Source organism: Saccoglossus kowalevskii, chromosome 10 (assembly GCF_978046115.1).
Source record: "Saccoglossus kowalevskii chromosome 10, keSacKowa6.1, whole genome shotgun sequence".
Lineage (NCBI taxonomy): Eukaryota > Metazoa > Hemichordata > Enteropneusta > Harrimaniidae > Saccoglossus > Saccoglossus kowalevskii.
The window spans coordinates 30,833,836-30,847,203 of record NC_140650.1 but is presented as its reverse complement, the minus strand read 5'-3'; the positions used below and the strand labels follow the sequence as shown (position 1 = coordinate 30,847,203).

The 13,368-nt window shown below is 36.7% G+C and overlaps 1 protein-coding gene and 1 long non-coding RNA gene across 4 annotated transcripts in view; one reads left to right on the top strand and one right to left on the bottom strand.

The window, feature by feature from the left end:
* Positions 1-13,368, bottom strand: part of LOC144344587 (uncharacterized) — a 54,986-nt gene that overhangs the window by 23,876 nt on the left and 17,742 nt on the right. Inside the window, exon 3 of one of the 3 annotated variants that reach the window (XR_013419209.2) lies at positions 11,920-12,319. The exons of the other annotated variants lie outside the window; for them this stretch is intronic. This is a non-coding gene — a long non-coding RNA (uncharacterized LOC144344587). Of the gene's footprint in view, positions 1-11,919; positions 12,320-13,368 lie in introns of those variants that run through there. 3 annotated transcript variants of the gene reach the window in all.
* LOC100367857 (neuronal acetylcholine receptor subunit alpha-7-like) overlaps positions 1-13,368 on the top strand; it is a 125,475-nt gene that overhangs the window by 107,982 nt on the left and 4,125 nt on the right. The window contains exons 6-9 of the mRNA XM_085504498.1: positions 3,707-3,846; positions 11,513-11,557; positions 11,841-11,950; positions 12,459-12,661. Of these exons, the coding sequence (XP_085360624.1) occupies positions 3,707-3,846; positions 11,513-11,557; positions 11,841-11,950; positions 12,459-12,661 (498 nt within the window). The remainder of the gene's footprint in view (positions 1-3,706; positions 3,847-11,512; positions 11,558-11,840; positions 11,951-12,458; positions 12,662-13,368) is intronic.

Sequence of the window (13,368 nt, the reverse complement as noted above, 5' to 3'; positions counted from 1 at the left end):
TGTACTTAAATACTCATTGCATACGACAAACGCATGTTGCCGAAAAACAACTTGATAACACATCCACTCATCCGATCGCCGACTTATCTGTAATTTTAGAAGCAGCTGTTACGACGCGGTGGATTAATTGATATTAGAAAGAGGATCAACTTCACACGCACATGTTTCTAGCCATCTTTCTAATTACGTATGTGAGCTACGGGTTCTGTCGATCAAGATCACGGCCATGCTGTGTTTTTGCGCATGCATGAATCCCCTCGGCGTACTGCAGGAACTTCTAGCGATAGTTTATTTATTACTGATTAGTTGACACTCAAAGTTGTTCAGAAATTGAAACACCTCACAGGAATCATTTCTGTGAAGTTATTTGTGTTGCAGTGGAACCAGTATTGTGTCTCCAGTGTAATAAGTTGGGAAGAACCGTTCTCTTTGCATATAGTGCTCTCGGTGACAAGTTGCAGTGCTCCATCAAAGGAGCTGTTTAGTCCGACGCGTTGGTTTACTTTAAGTTGGTAATAAATTATACAATCGTACCTGATTGGCTATAAGATTAATAGTCTAGCCAATCATAATGTTAGGATTTTACAATACATGTATAAGTTGCCACTTGGGTGCCGTGACGTCACACAGTGCTTATTGACGCTTTGGTAATCGCGCACAAGTAGTTTTAATACAGAATCATGAAATGGAACTGGAGCTTACTAAATCCAGTTGATCGAGTGACAGAATTGTACGAGTACGTTTCAATCATAATTTTCTAAGCAAGAATGGCAGGCAAATGAAAAGTGACAACTCTGTGAGATTTCTTTCCGGTCATATGACCTCCCAAATGGTTATTGCGTTATAGAATTAAATAAAACGAACGAGTTTGACAAGTGTCGTTGGATTTTAATTTCGGGTCACATGATCTCAGTTAACACCATTGACATCGAGAAGGCTAACCTTGTTATTGCGGCAATCATGTTTTTTTTTTCTTTAAAAAATCGATATATTTGACTTGTGTGTGTGTTTCGGTAAAACAGTTGGATTGTATGTTCGGATAAATTCTTTCGGGTGAAATTCATATTCATTTTCAGAATTAAGCAAATTGAGAATGTGTATATCGACCGCATCTTTAAACCGCCTTTTAATTTAATCGATTAATAACCGAATCTTCGACAGGATTTTATACAAAAAAACATATTACCATGAGCAAGAGTATATAGGCAATTAAACGAGAATTCGGGTATTTTAATGGCTTTTAAGATAGTCTTATCTTCCTAATCGGTCTGTCTTTGTTGAAAGTGTCATGCATCAAAGCTTCCAACAGCGACAGTCAAAAACACGTGGACGAAGTCGCAGTCATAATTGCACTGTGTCATTCGCCCACATTAAGGTTCGAAATGATGTCAAACACAACTCAGGCGTAACGTCAAACGCGTCAATTATAGTATTTTTGACTTCATATGCACTCTACTAAACTGTGCTACGGCTTTTTAGATGACAGATTGATAAATCACTGATGTTCATTTTATGGTCGAGAATCGATAGAATAGTCAATTTCTAAGCTGGTAAACTTGTTTGTTTGTGGATCACGAAAGTCGTGATTTGTTTGAGTATCGGGATTTTCATCATTTGAAATATCGTTAATGAATCAAAATGTTTTCGAAATATCATGCTACGCGATGGTCACGTTTTTATTTTTTTAAATTGAAAGTATCTTCAATTTTTTACGTTATTTTTTTGGGATTAGCGTGGAAGTCATTTCCCATCGAGGTGTTTCTTGTTTACACCTTTATCCCTGCATACTGATGTCACCTTTTTGGCCCCTTCTTTCGTCGTTTTAATAATAACCGACACTACTCTCCTCCAAACTATATTTGTTTTAATTTTCGTGTTTCGTTAATGAAGAAAGTATATACAGAAAATGGTCATCGCAACAGGTTTAATCGGTTTAACTTTTTTATATTGTTTCCTAAGGCAAAACAAGACGCAACAATATATCCCAGTGTAAATCATTTGGTGGATTTTTTATAGCAAACTTGTGTTATATTAGTTCGTCGTGCATGATAATATTTTTTCAAGTCAATAATACCTAAATAATTATCCATATGTCGCTTTTTAAATAAAAATAGTTTTACTATTGTGCGCAAACGCAACCAGTTTATTGGGGTAAGAACGACCTTACGTGTGCAATAAGATAAAAATTATTCAGATGTTATTCGTCACACGTGTTGTCGAATAAGTGAACATTCACACTGTAGCATGATATACAATCGTATCTTTCCATCGGATGTATGTTATCGGAAGACGTAACTATTTGTTTGACGTAAAATATTTTGTCTGCCGCATCTCCTGTCACAATTGCACAATACTTTATGATGATAAGATATCATTTCACCTTGATAAGTTGGAAGTAAATTATCTGATTTTTCCAACATAATACTGATTAGATCGTATGCGCCAAGCGCTCGATAGCTTCCGCTGAGTCACGCCACCCCTGAAACTTCGAACGTGAGAATATGCTGCTTTCGTACAATTTCCCCGTCAGCTGACCGGGAGTGCAACATTGCGTAAATGATGTTCCGGTTTTCGCGTATTCATTCAACGACATTTTATAAATTGTAGAATCATCGTTGCACAAAAGCCGATACTACAGTCCCGTATAGATTCCCACCCAAACTGTAATACTCGTGAATGTGAGCACTGATAATCCCGAATAAAATGGCAGTTTCTCAGGAGTGTCAGGAAAAAACGTCATCGCTGAAGTAAAATTACTTCTGGCTATTCAGTTGACAACAACTGCTCTCAAAGTCCGATAAATGTGGCTTTGTACTCAACAAAGGCTTCACTTTTTCTTCCCAATTATTTTAGATTACCTGCCTGAATGGAACTCTATTGAGTTTCGTAATCACACGCCATCACTGTATACATGTGATCTCGGACTCATTTCCCGCGTTACTGAGCCTGAAACTATCGGTGTTCACATCGGGGCGTTCAAGGGGCGTTATCAGACTTGTTCTTCAGAATTGTTGCTCGTTTATCACCCAGATGTGCCTTACAGTGCTTTTTCCCTCATGTGTGTTTGTCATGTCGGCTTTCCTGTACAGATATTTTCGATTTCTAAGCCGGAATAATCCATGATAATGTAACTGTACAATTGACGTAGTTATCAAGGGTATCCGTTGTATTCACAGTAAATTTACAAGCCCCGTTGAATAAACTACTAGCTTCGAGTTGAAATAAAAAAAAATGATTACGTGGAGAGAACGTGTCATCCGTACGCACGAAAGAATAATAACTGTGGTTATACAATAAGGACACTTTATGATGCAAACAATAGAGGGCGTATACTATGGTATTTTACACTATAGCCCGCAAAACGTAACAAAAAAGTAAATTTGTGTTGTTCGAGTACAACACATCACTCACGCTTCTTAGATTGAGGGAAGCTCTAGTAACGTACTGATATGACTAGACCCGTTTTTGACCACGCATATTATTACAATACCAGCTTAAATGTTCTAGTGAAACGAACATTTTGAAATGATGGGGAAAGTATGTTCCTTCTAGGCATTGATGATAACCGTATACGTTGTCGCCGACTACCACTGACAAACATTGACAAATTAAATAATTTTGATCCCTCTAAATGTTTAATTCAATAAGTAAAACTGATTAGAGTGTTGAGCACATTTTTTATGAGTATTATCGTTGTTATTTATAGGTATTCTCGGCAATGCAGATCTGCATCGCCTTTTTAACGACAAGTTGGGGAATTACAGTAACCTTGTGCGACCGGTTATGGACCTTTCGACGCCGACGTATGTCGATATGGTGTTCTTCCTTAACCTGGTGCTGGATATGGTGAGTCATATACTAATTCATCAATATATGTGTAACGTGTTGCCAATCTAATTTGATTTCGTATGTGTGTAATGTGTGTGTTTTCTGTTTACATGTGGGAAACTTAACCCAGTGAAGTAGTTAGTTCCAGGTTGTTGTATACAAACATGCTATTGCGAAGTCAAAGACTTACGCATGCATATTTCAAAGTGGTTAAACATCCAATACACCTTTCCTATAACCCCGCGCCCTCTAGCGGCGATGCGCGTACCTGGGTGACACTAATGTCGTTCAAAGCATCGACATAGTTTTTAACTGCTGTTGTCAGTAATGAAGATTATATTTTGGAGAGACGTTACTATGTTTTAGATGACGAACGACTCAACTGCCAGACACATTTGTCAGCTTGAACGACATTGCCTTCACCATATACGTCATTTCGACGTCACTAAAGCGCCCCGCCACTAGAGGGCGCGACTTACAGGTAATGTGCATTACGCCCTTTTCGTAGAAACATTCACAATGTATGTGCATGTTGTGTGAATTATGTTCGTGAGTCATCAGTTGTTTGATCAGAAAAGGTCCATTTCATTGTCTGCATGTTCTACAATAATTTATGCAGTGTTTTATCTGACGCATATGTTCAATGGAAATATAAATCAATGCAGGAACCAAATCTTTCAAAAGGGAATCTACGTTTAATTGTTGTTAGTAGAAGGCTATATCAAATATGCACAGCCATTAGGACCCCAAATCACTCCACCAACGCCTAGTGTTGATGTAATCGAACCTTGCTAGCATACCTAATGTACTGTTCTGCATTCACAACTTTTACTTAACCGAGTAATCATTGCGATGCATGGCATTTGAAAACACTGACATATTTCCTGTCGCATATCGTGTGTAAATCGTCGAATGAAAAAAACAAAACATTTCATTTCGGTAATGTCACAGGCATATCCAGATACTCGAATCAAATATACTAAACCATAACAAATAATAGTAATTATTATGTAATTACTATTAAATTTAACTATAGTAGAACTGGTCAATTTCACACGAAATTACAGTTGCGTGAATTTACTTGTAAATTTCCAGATATGTAGAAAATGAATATAGATTGCTACGTAAATTAACATGTATAGGAATGCACGTTTATTGTTGGCTGTCCGCGTTCTCTTAATTTATTAAATACCAAATGTACCATGCTTATATAAAGAACGTCTAGTAAGAAATGTTGTTATGGGGAAATAACACGATACTAATGCAAACCGTACAATCATCTATGACGTCGTCTGTACTGAAGTTAGTTGCTTGTCTATGTACCATTACCATTGTGACACAAGGAATACATCGATGCTGAAGAACGACTATGAAATATAAAAAATGGCTGACATGCACAAAACGCCAATTTGGCTTGGTTTCAAAGTAAGGCCAAACAAAAAGATTTGGTTCTGGTCAGCGCGCACGCGTCCGTTCAAACGGGCAGCTCTCGATTTTCCTTTCTGGTTTCTGTCAAAATATTGTAAAAATGAAATGAAAACAGTATCTCATAACTGTGGCCTAAGCAGTTCATAATGCAAAACATCCAGTATTATGCGCGTGCGTAGTACAGATGAGTGTCAAAGTGGCGAAGGAATATACACAAACTGAATTACAGGGGTCATGAACTTGGCTATTGCGATAATTGGGAGATGGATTATTTAAAGTGTAGACTGAACGATTATTATTAATACTGATATATGGACTATAAAGAATATAGTAATCTGCTTATATGCAAATATGAAAGCCAACATCCGGGTAAAATATATTACCCCCATGGCAAGTAAACTGAATCACATGAAATTAGTCCACCACTTTAATCAGTTAATATATATAAAAAGGTAACACTAGCGCAGATTTATTTTTCATTTCCTTCAATAAAATCATTACTTCTTTTAATTTTGGGTCAAAACTCAACGTTAATTTTCGTAATGGCATCTAAGATTCAGCTCTTGGTCATAGAAGAATATTGGCAGCTCATGATTATCTCACATGGCTTTTCATTATGATAACTGCACTGATCAGCAATATATACCAGCTTGACTCTACCGAGTGCCCATGGGTAACTATGACGCAGTTAAAAGGTCTCTGGAAAGGTCATTTTGTTAATTCAATTACGAGGTAAACACATTAAATTAAAACGTCGGCGGGCATTAATTCTATCTTCAGAATATCGTCCGTAGAAAAAAAGGTGGTGAGATCAGGAGTGCAGGGAAATAACATCTAAGATATTTTCTTCGTTTTTATCAAGCTGAAACAGTGAACTATGCAATCCACAGATTATGATTCGCCGTTCATCAGTAGTCGATGTTAGTCCAAATGTCAATTTCTCGAGATTCATCATCATGACATCGCGCGCTTCTCTTTCCTTGCCAGTCTCAGTCCATACATCTCACTTTCTCATTCCACACATATCACGTTTCTCATCCTTTCGTTGCTAGGCCAACTAGCAACACGTCCAAGAATCTCGCATTTATTGTAAGTCCATAACTTTCGCAAGTATCATTTATTGCTAGATCATGATTCTGCCGGGAGCCTGAATTATTGTTGTTGTTGCACCGTATCTTATACAACGGAAAATGTCGGGATTCACTTGGCACTTGAACTTTTCACCGAGTTCCACACGCGACGTCATGATTCGAATAGAAGTCCGACTAATAGCATGGCAGCAGTTCATCATAAAACTCTTTGCTGGTTTTTTTTTCTATTAAATATTGAGACAAAATTGCGATTTCAATATGTTATTAGCATGCCGTGGGTGTGTGTTGCGAAACGGCGCTCATATTTTCATATCATTTAGACTTGCACATTGTCGGCTAGCAACGGTATTCTATATAAGAAAACCTGTGATTGTGGAAAGATGCATAAACAAGATATAGCTTTGTTACTTATTTACCCCCCCCCCCCAATAAAGCCGAAAACGTTATCAGTATGTCGATGTGATGAACTATTTCATTCCTTCTTAAACTAACATATCCCATAGCTATTAATAACATAATTGAATTAGGATATTTTATGTGGTTAAAACTATCACATATAGTCGTGATTTCTTTGGAATGTGATCGCTTGGTGCATTCTTTTGATACATCTGACATTTCTGATCGATGGTAGTGAAAGAAACTCAATTATGATCATATCTATTAACTGGACTTCTGTCACTTTTACACGAAATTGATCTGATGGGTCACCGAACCCCATGCTATAGAATAATGATATACGCTATTACTCTATTCTCGCTTGAACAGCTCTGCTCCCTCGCCAACGACGCTGATCTGTGTTTCCAACTATCTTAAGTGGTGTATACGAGGTGATGCTTTTCCCTCGAACGATCACCATTGTCCCTCTTGGTGTGAGATTCGATTTATTGTTCCACTGGACACGCGGCTTTATGTCGATCGCTGTAAAATGGAATAATATCATCATTCGAGGAAAACGCTAACCAGTAATTCAATAATTCAAATTGTTCGAGTCCTTCAGGATGAGGTATACTGAAGACAACGTGACAGCGAGGCTGTTACTAGTACTCATTTCAATAACATCTTCGACTGACGTATGCTTTGGATTGTACCCACATCAATATACATTTTACATCAGAAAGCATTGTCACTCCATTATGTTGAGCAAGTCAATATAGTGATTCCCCATTTACTACAGATCGTATAGAATACCAACATATTTCCGATAAATGCAGTCTGGTATCCTAACTGTGACGGCTTATCACTAATAATGATTTTCTTAAATCAATTGTAAGTAAGACTTCACAGTGAGTCACGATAAATATAACCATCTAGTAAGACTCAGTGAATTACATACACAACCGTACGATGTACCTCTAAAATATGTAAAATTGAGGTTGCCCAGTGACATTGAATTTGGACTCGACTTTCTAGTTCATTTCCGCCTGGGCTGAAAACACTAATGATGCGCTCACGCAAATTAGTAAGCAGTGGTATCGGAGAACGCTTACTGGTTGGTTGATGGTCAGTCACGTGAGAAACATTTGATGGTTGGAATAAATCGACTACTTTGATTGGCTCTGTATTATCATTTATTCATACTTCTCCCCATGCCATTGCGGTATCACCGTGATGGTAGTAATTATCACACGGGGTAAAAGTGTTTTATCTCCCTCAAATCTTCCGATTCCTTCACGATTTTCTCTGCTGACTTAGAATAATACTGTTTTAGGTTTAATTATTCACTGGCTTTTAATTTTGCTTATTTCGCTGACAGAAAAATGAGCTAAATTGAAACCCAGTGAATATGTAAAATTTAGCATATAACACATTGTCTAAATCCTGATAATAAAACCGTGAATGTAAAACCAACTGAATATGCCTGAGATGCTAAATCAGCGAAATTTAAACCCAGTGAAAATTAATCATTTTACAGTTTGCAAAATAATAACTATACAATATAAGCCATCGATCAGTGAATAGTCTGTCTGGATTGATTGCTCACATTGATCAATAAAACATCATATTTATGTTGAATACTTGACTGCTACGTTCGATATCTCGGGTATCCGAGGAGCCCGCATAGTCACGTGACGATTTGTGTTTCATGTATCGCGGTGATATACTAGTATACATGATGGCGGTGATGAAAGTAGACAGTTAATTTTACTAGCGTCTTCCATAATTTGTACACCTCATTTTGAAACATATTTTGTGGGGTTTTACAACGTTACTGCAAAGCTAACAATCCTGTACGGGTGTACGTTATAATCGATTCATGGTGCGTTATGCAGGGAATGGTTTGAATGGGGACATAGGGAGCAACTTCAATGGTGATCAAACACTGTTTGTCTCGTGGGAGACTAGTATGACCTTTCGTCCCTGTTTATTGGTTAAGTTAACTAGCATGTCGTATAAAATCATCGAATCTGTACCCCACACATATTCTAAACACAGAGTGACACCTGTCTTGTCATTGTTCAAGTAAAGCAACCACTGTAAAGTGTTTTCTCCATCGTGGCTAATAATGATGATGTATTAAAATTGAGTGGTATCATAAGAAAATAACTTTTCCGTATGAGACTTTTGTTTCTAATTGATAATATCAGTCATATTCTAAATACGGTGATTTTTCATAACATAAATGCCATAACACAGTAGAGTAAACGTTTTTGACCGATAATCATAAAGTAAAAATACAGTGATTACTAAATGGTGTAAATGGAAATGTTGGGGTCATTTATTAACACTTTTTTCCCAAAATATGGACTAACATATTATACATTCCTGGACCGCCAAATTACTCACATATACACATAACATGTCACATGTGAACTAAGTTTCGCGATTTAATTCCATGTGACAGGCAGCCATATTAATAGTCAAATATACCAATACCATGTACTAATTCCAAACCACTCTCAGGCATTGATGGATGTTATCTGTGTATGGCAGATACATAAATCGTTATGCAATCGTATTGAATAATTGATGAGTAGCAATTTTTCATTCTACATTAATGTTCCTATCACATTTTGCGGTTCCATTTATTTTCGATCCAGTGTGATCCTCTGAAGATAAACAAGACACATTTTTACCACCGAACATACATAGCACGATAAAGACACGATAATTCAATCATAAAGTTCTAGTAAGTATCCCGAGCGTGTTTGTATTGGTGATTTTTAACCTGCCTAACCATCATTTAATTCATACAAATTCCTGTTTTGTGCCGTTTAACGAAGTAGTTCTTCATCGTATACGGAAATTGAAGTTACTATCTGTCGATATCAACTCAATTCCTCCTAATGAGATTCCCGAATAGACCAAACACGCATGACCAATATCGCTAGTTAAAACTAAAAGCTTTTCAATGTCCCTTGGCTGTTCGAGATGGCTGTCTAATGTTGGCGGAATAAGACAATGCAATGAAATTTACAAGTAACGAGATTTATTGAGACGTCCAATATCTGGATAGTTATCATCCTATAACGGCGTCCTGTTGCGATTGATTTAAAGGGCGATATCCGCTAATGAGTCTATCAAATTAAGGCAGGTTACGAGTGACTGAGCTCGAAACGTAATTTAAAAGACTGAGTACCATATGAAGTAAAATGAAACAGCCCGTTAGGAGTAAACTAATTGTATAGTTCGCGTGCTCGGGTATGCATGCGCTTTATCTTGGCGTTTATGTTAATTGTGCATCACGTTGTCCAGTGTGTTCCACAAAAGTATCTTTAAATTTACGTATTCAAAATATGTGCGATGATTGGTCTAAGAACACGAAAAGAAACAACACCTAATTTCGGTTATTTTATCCATTAGTTAATTATCAATATATTTTGGGGACTTTTGTTGCCTTCACGGTTACGACTGTTCAAACACGAAAATATGACTTTTATATACTAAAATGACATCCCATCTAATTATAGACAAATACATCCTTAGATCACTGGCAAAACACGTATCATCTGTCATTAAATTCCTGTGAGCTAACACATACACTGATCATAATCCATAACCAAAAACCACATGTTCATATCACTACTAATTCGGAATACGGGAAAGGCTTGAGCAATTTTTGATGAAATTTCAAGAGTTTACGCAACACAAGTGCCGCATCGTGTCGCCAACATGGAATCGTACTCTCTATCAGTCTGAAGTAGTGTAGCAACATGCAGCGTCAGAAAGTTGTTTTTGTGTCTTGTTTGGGGATTTTCTTTTATCATTCCGCTCACTGTAATCGTTGTTTACTTCCAAATTTCGCAATTACCTAAACACAAACGGCCAAAAGACTGAATAAATAACATACATTTTAAACTAAATAAAATAAAATGTTGATTTCATCTTAATGGTGGTAACTGTTTGGACGGCGATATATGAATTAATGCGTTCAACCGTTCAGTACATAACATTATGGAGATTATTCACTTACGCGTCGATGTTTTTAATATGTTCACTGTAATGCGACAAACACAACAAGTCCATTTCGGTGATGTTGTATTGTACATTGCAATTAGCCACTGCGTGATATCCAATAAAGCACTAATGCGCGCATTGCGTCCACTATCAGTAATTAGTTTTTTTTGTATGTGGACTATACTGTAGCGACCATTGTATACGCTCTGTTGTTAGAATTACCGTGTCGGCTCATACTAGAATGAAACTACATAAAACAAATTCAAAGAATCGGACGACCTACGACCCCAATTTTGAATCTCGCAGAAGATACCGCCAAGGAACACGTTAATCAGATTCTTAATTCAATCTTATTTCTACTCTAATTTTGTACAAAATCCCATATGTTTTAATGATTGCTTTGCGCAATCATACGTTAACATCATTTTGTATAGACTTGCTGAGAATTCATCCATCAATGTCATATTAATGAGCGCCATCTACAGTTCAGTATACCAACTACAACACGCAGCATTCAACAAGTCGGTGACGACAGTGGTTGAACAAATATTATAATGAAGAAGCGAGGCCTTTTTATTTAAAGAAGAATATAGACAAAGAACATAAAAACAAATCAAAGAACATATTCGGTATTCTAAATTACTAATCACATAAGCTGGAATGGGCGTCGTTGTTGATTAGAATGAAATCCAGACACCCTCTGTCGCAACCAATCTGCCGCTGTTGTATTTCGTATATTTGTTGTTTAGTCGTCAACTATTTTTTTCCAGGATGAAAAAAGTCAGACTTTGACCAGTAATTGCTGGATGGCGCTGGTGAGTTCACGTTTATTTGTTATTAAATATTGTTTTAAACAAACAGTTTTGACTCGTTTTCAACTATTGCTAAAGATTAACAGTGGAAAGTCAATATTTATTCGAGGCCAAACTTGGTGCAAATGTATTGAAAAAAAAAAACTCAAGATGCTAATGATAGAGCATGGTTGTCTATGAAAATGCGTTATGTTCATGATGAATTGGATATGGCTTGACAATATTGACGAGTTTTGGATCGATCGATGTCATCTAATCGTTCAGCTATACGTGCATTATCCAACAGTCTTGGCAAGATGAATACCTTATTTGGAACGAGACAGACTACAGTGAAATTAAGAGTATGAAAGTACCAGCTAAGAGGCTGTGGTTACCAGATGTTTATTTTTACCAGAAGTAAGTATTTCATTAATTAATTAATTAATTACATTTATTTACGTGATTATATAATTTTTTAATAATAGTAAAGGTAACGAGCACCCAGTTACATGTACTGTCCGTTTGACTTACTAGTGTTACGAACAATATTTCACTTACAACGAAGTTCACCGGCAGTAACAACGATTTCGATAAATAAAAACCCTCATGAGTAACAAATTCCAACCGCTTTTTTGATTTTCAAATATTAAGACCATCTGTGTGTGAATGACAATTGAGACCACGCAATCTTTTGTGATGTTTACAGATATTTCGCCAACTCTGAATATTAAAAGTTTTATGGAAATAATCAGGCACGCCGAATACTCCCCCATCTACCATTCGAACCTATCAGTAAAAAGAGGAGCAGATCAATAATAATAAAAGATCTAGAAGCATAACATCCGAAAGCTAACATCAGTGATCAAGTACATCTCAATAACTTAAGGGAAAACTGCCACCAATAACCATTTCTTTCTTTTTTCAGCGCGGCTACAAAATACGAGAATTTTCTCCTCGACCATTTAGCTGTTGTGTACAGCAGCGGCGAGGTGGTCTGGACAGCTCCAGTTATATTCCGAGGTCACTGTAAAATAGATCCCACGTATTTCCCCTTTGATGAACAGAGGTGTACTATGAAGTTTGGAACATGGCAGTACGATGGTTTCGAAGTGGTTTTGAATGGCACAGGTGGGTTGATGCATGAATGACCTCACACCAAATGATGGTCTAAGTAAAATCCTCCACGTGCACGAACCAGAATTAGTATATATACCCTACAGTCCACAGTGTGTTGCTCTTGTACGTAAACCAGTAATCTCACAGGAAGGTTATTATTGTCGAGTATGGCAAATTTGAACATTTGTTGTCACGACATCTTTTGTTTCTCGCCAAAATTTGCCATTCTTTGTTTTCAAGTATGAACTTGTACATTGCCATATGAAATAAATTCAATTTATTCCGGATCCGTTTAGATACACACTCAGCGGCTCTAAGAATATACACAATTGTATGCATGTTTTACATAGTTCATCAAATATCCACGTCATAGAGTATATATAGCAAATCACACAGCACAGCAACCCTGCTCGATCACTTAAGAGATGCAATGGATAATTAATAAGAATCACTTTATGCTTGTAACTTTGATAATAGGTTATTCATTATTTCATACATCGAGATGGGGGATTACTTCCAAGTTTGTGTTTGAAGATTTTTTGAAAATAAGACACCCGTGTCATGTACACGCCTTTAAATATTGGCATTACGTGTTAGTGATTTTTGGTGATTTGTTTTTATTTGTCTAATTTAGTTGTTATATGTGAAGATAATTCCTGTGTTTGCTTTTGCACATCGCCATATATACACATTGAAAGATAGCTACATATTGAAATTAT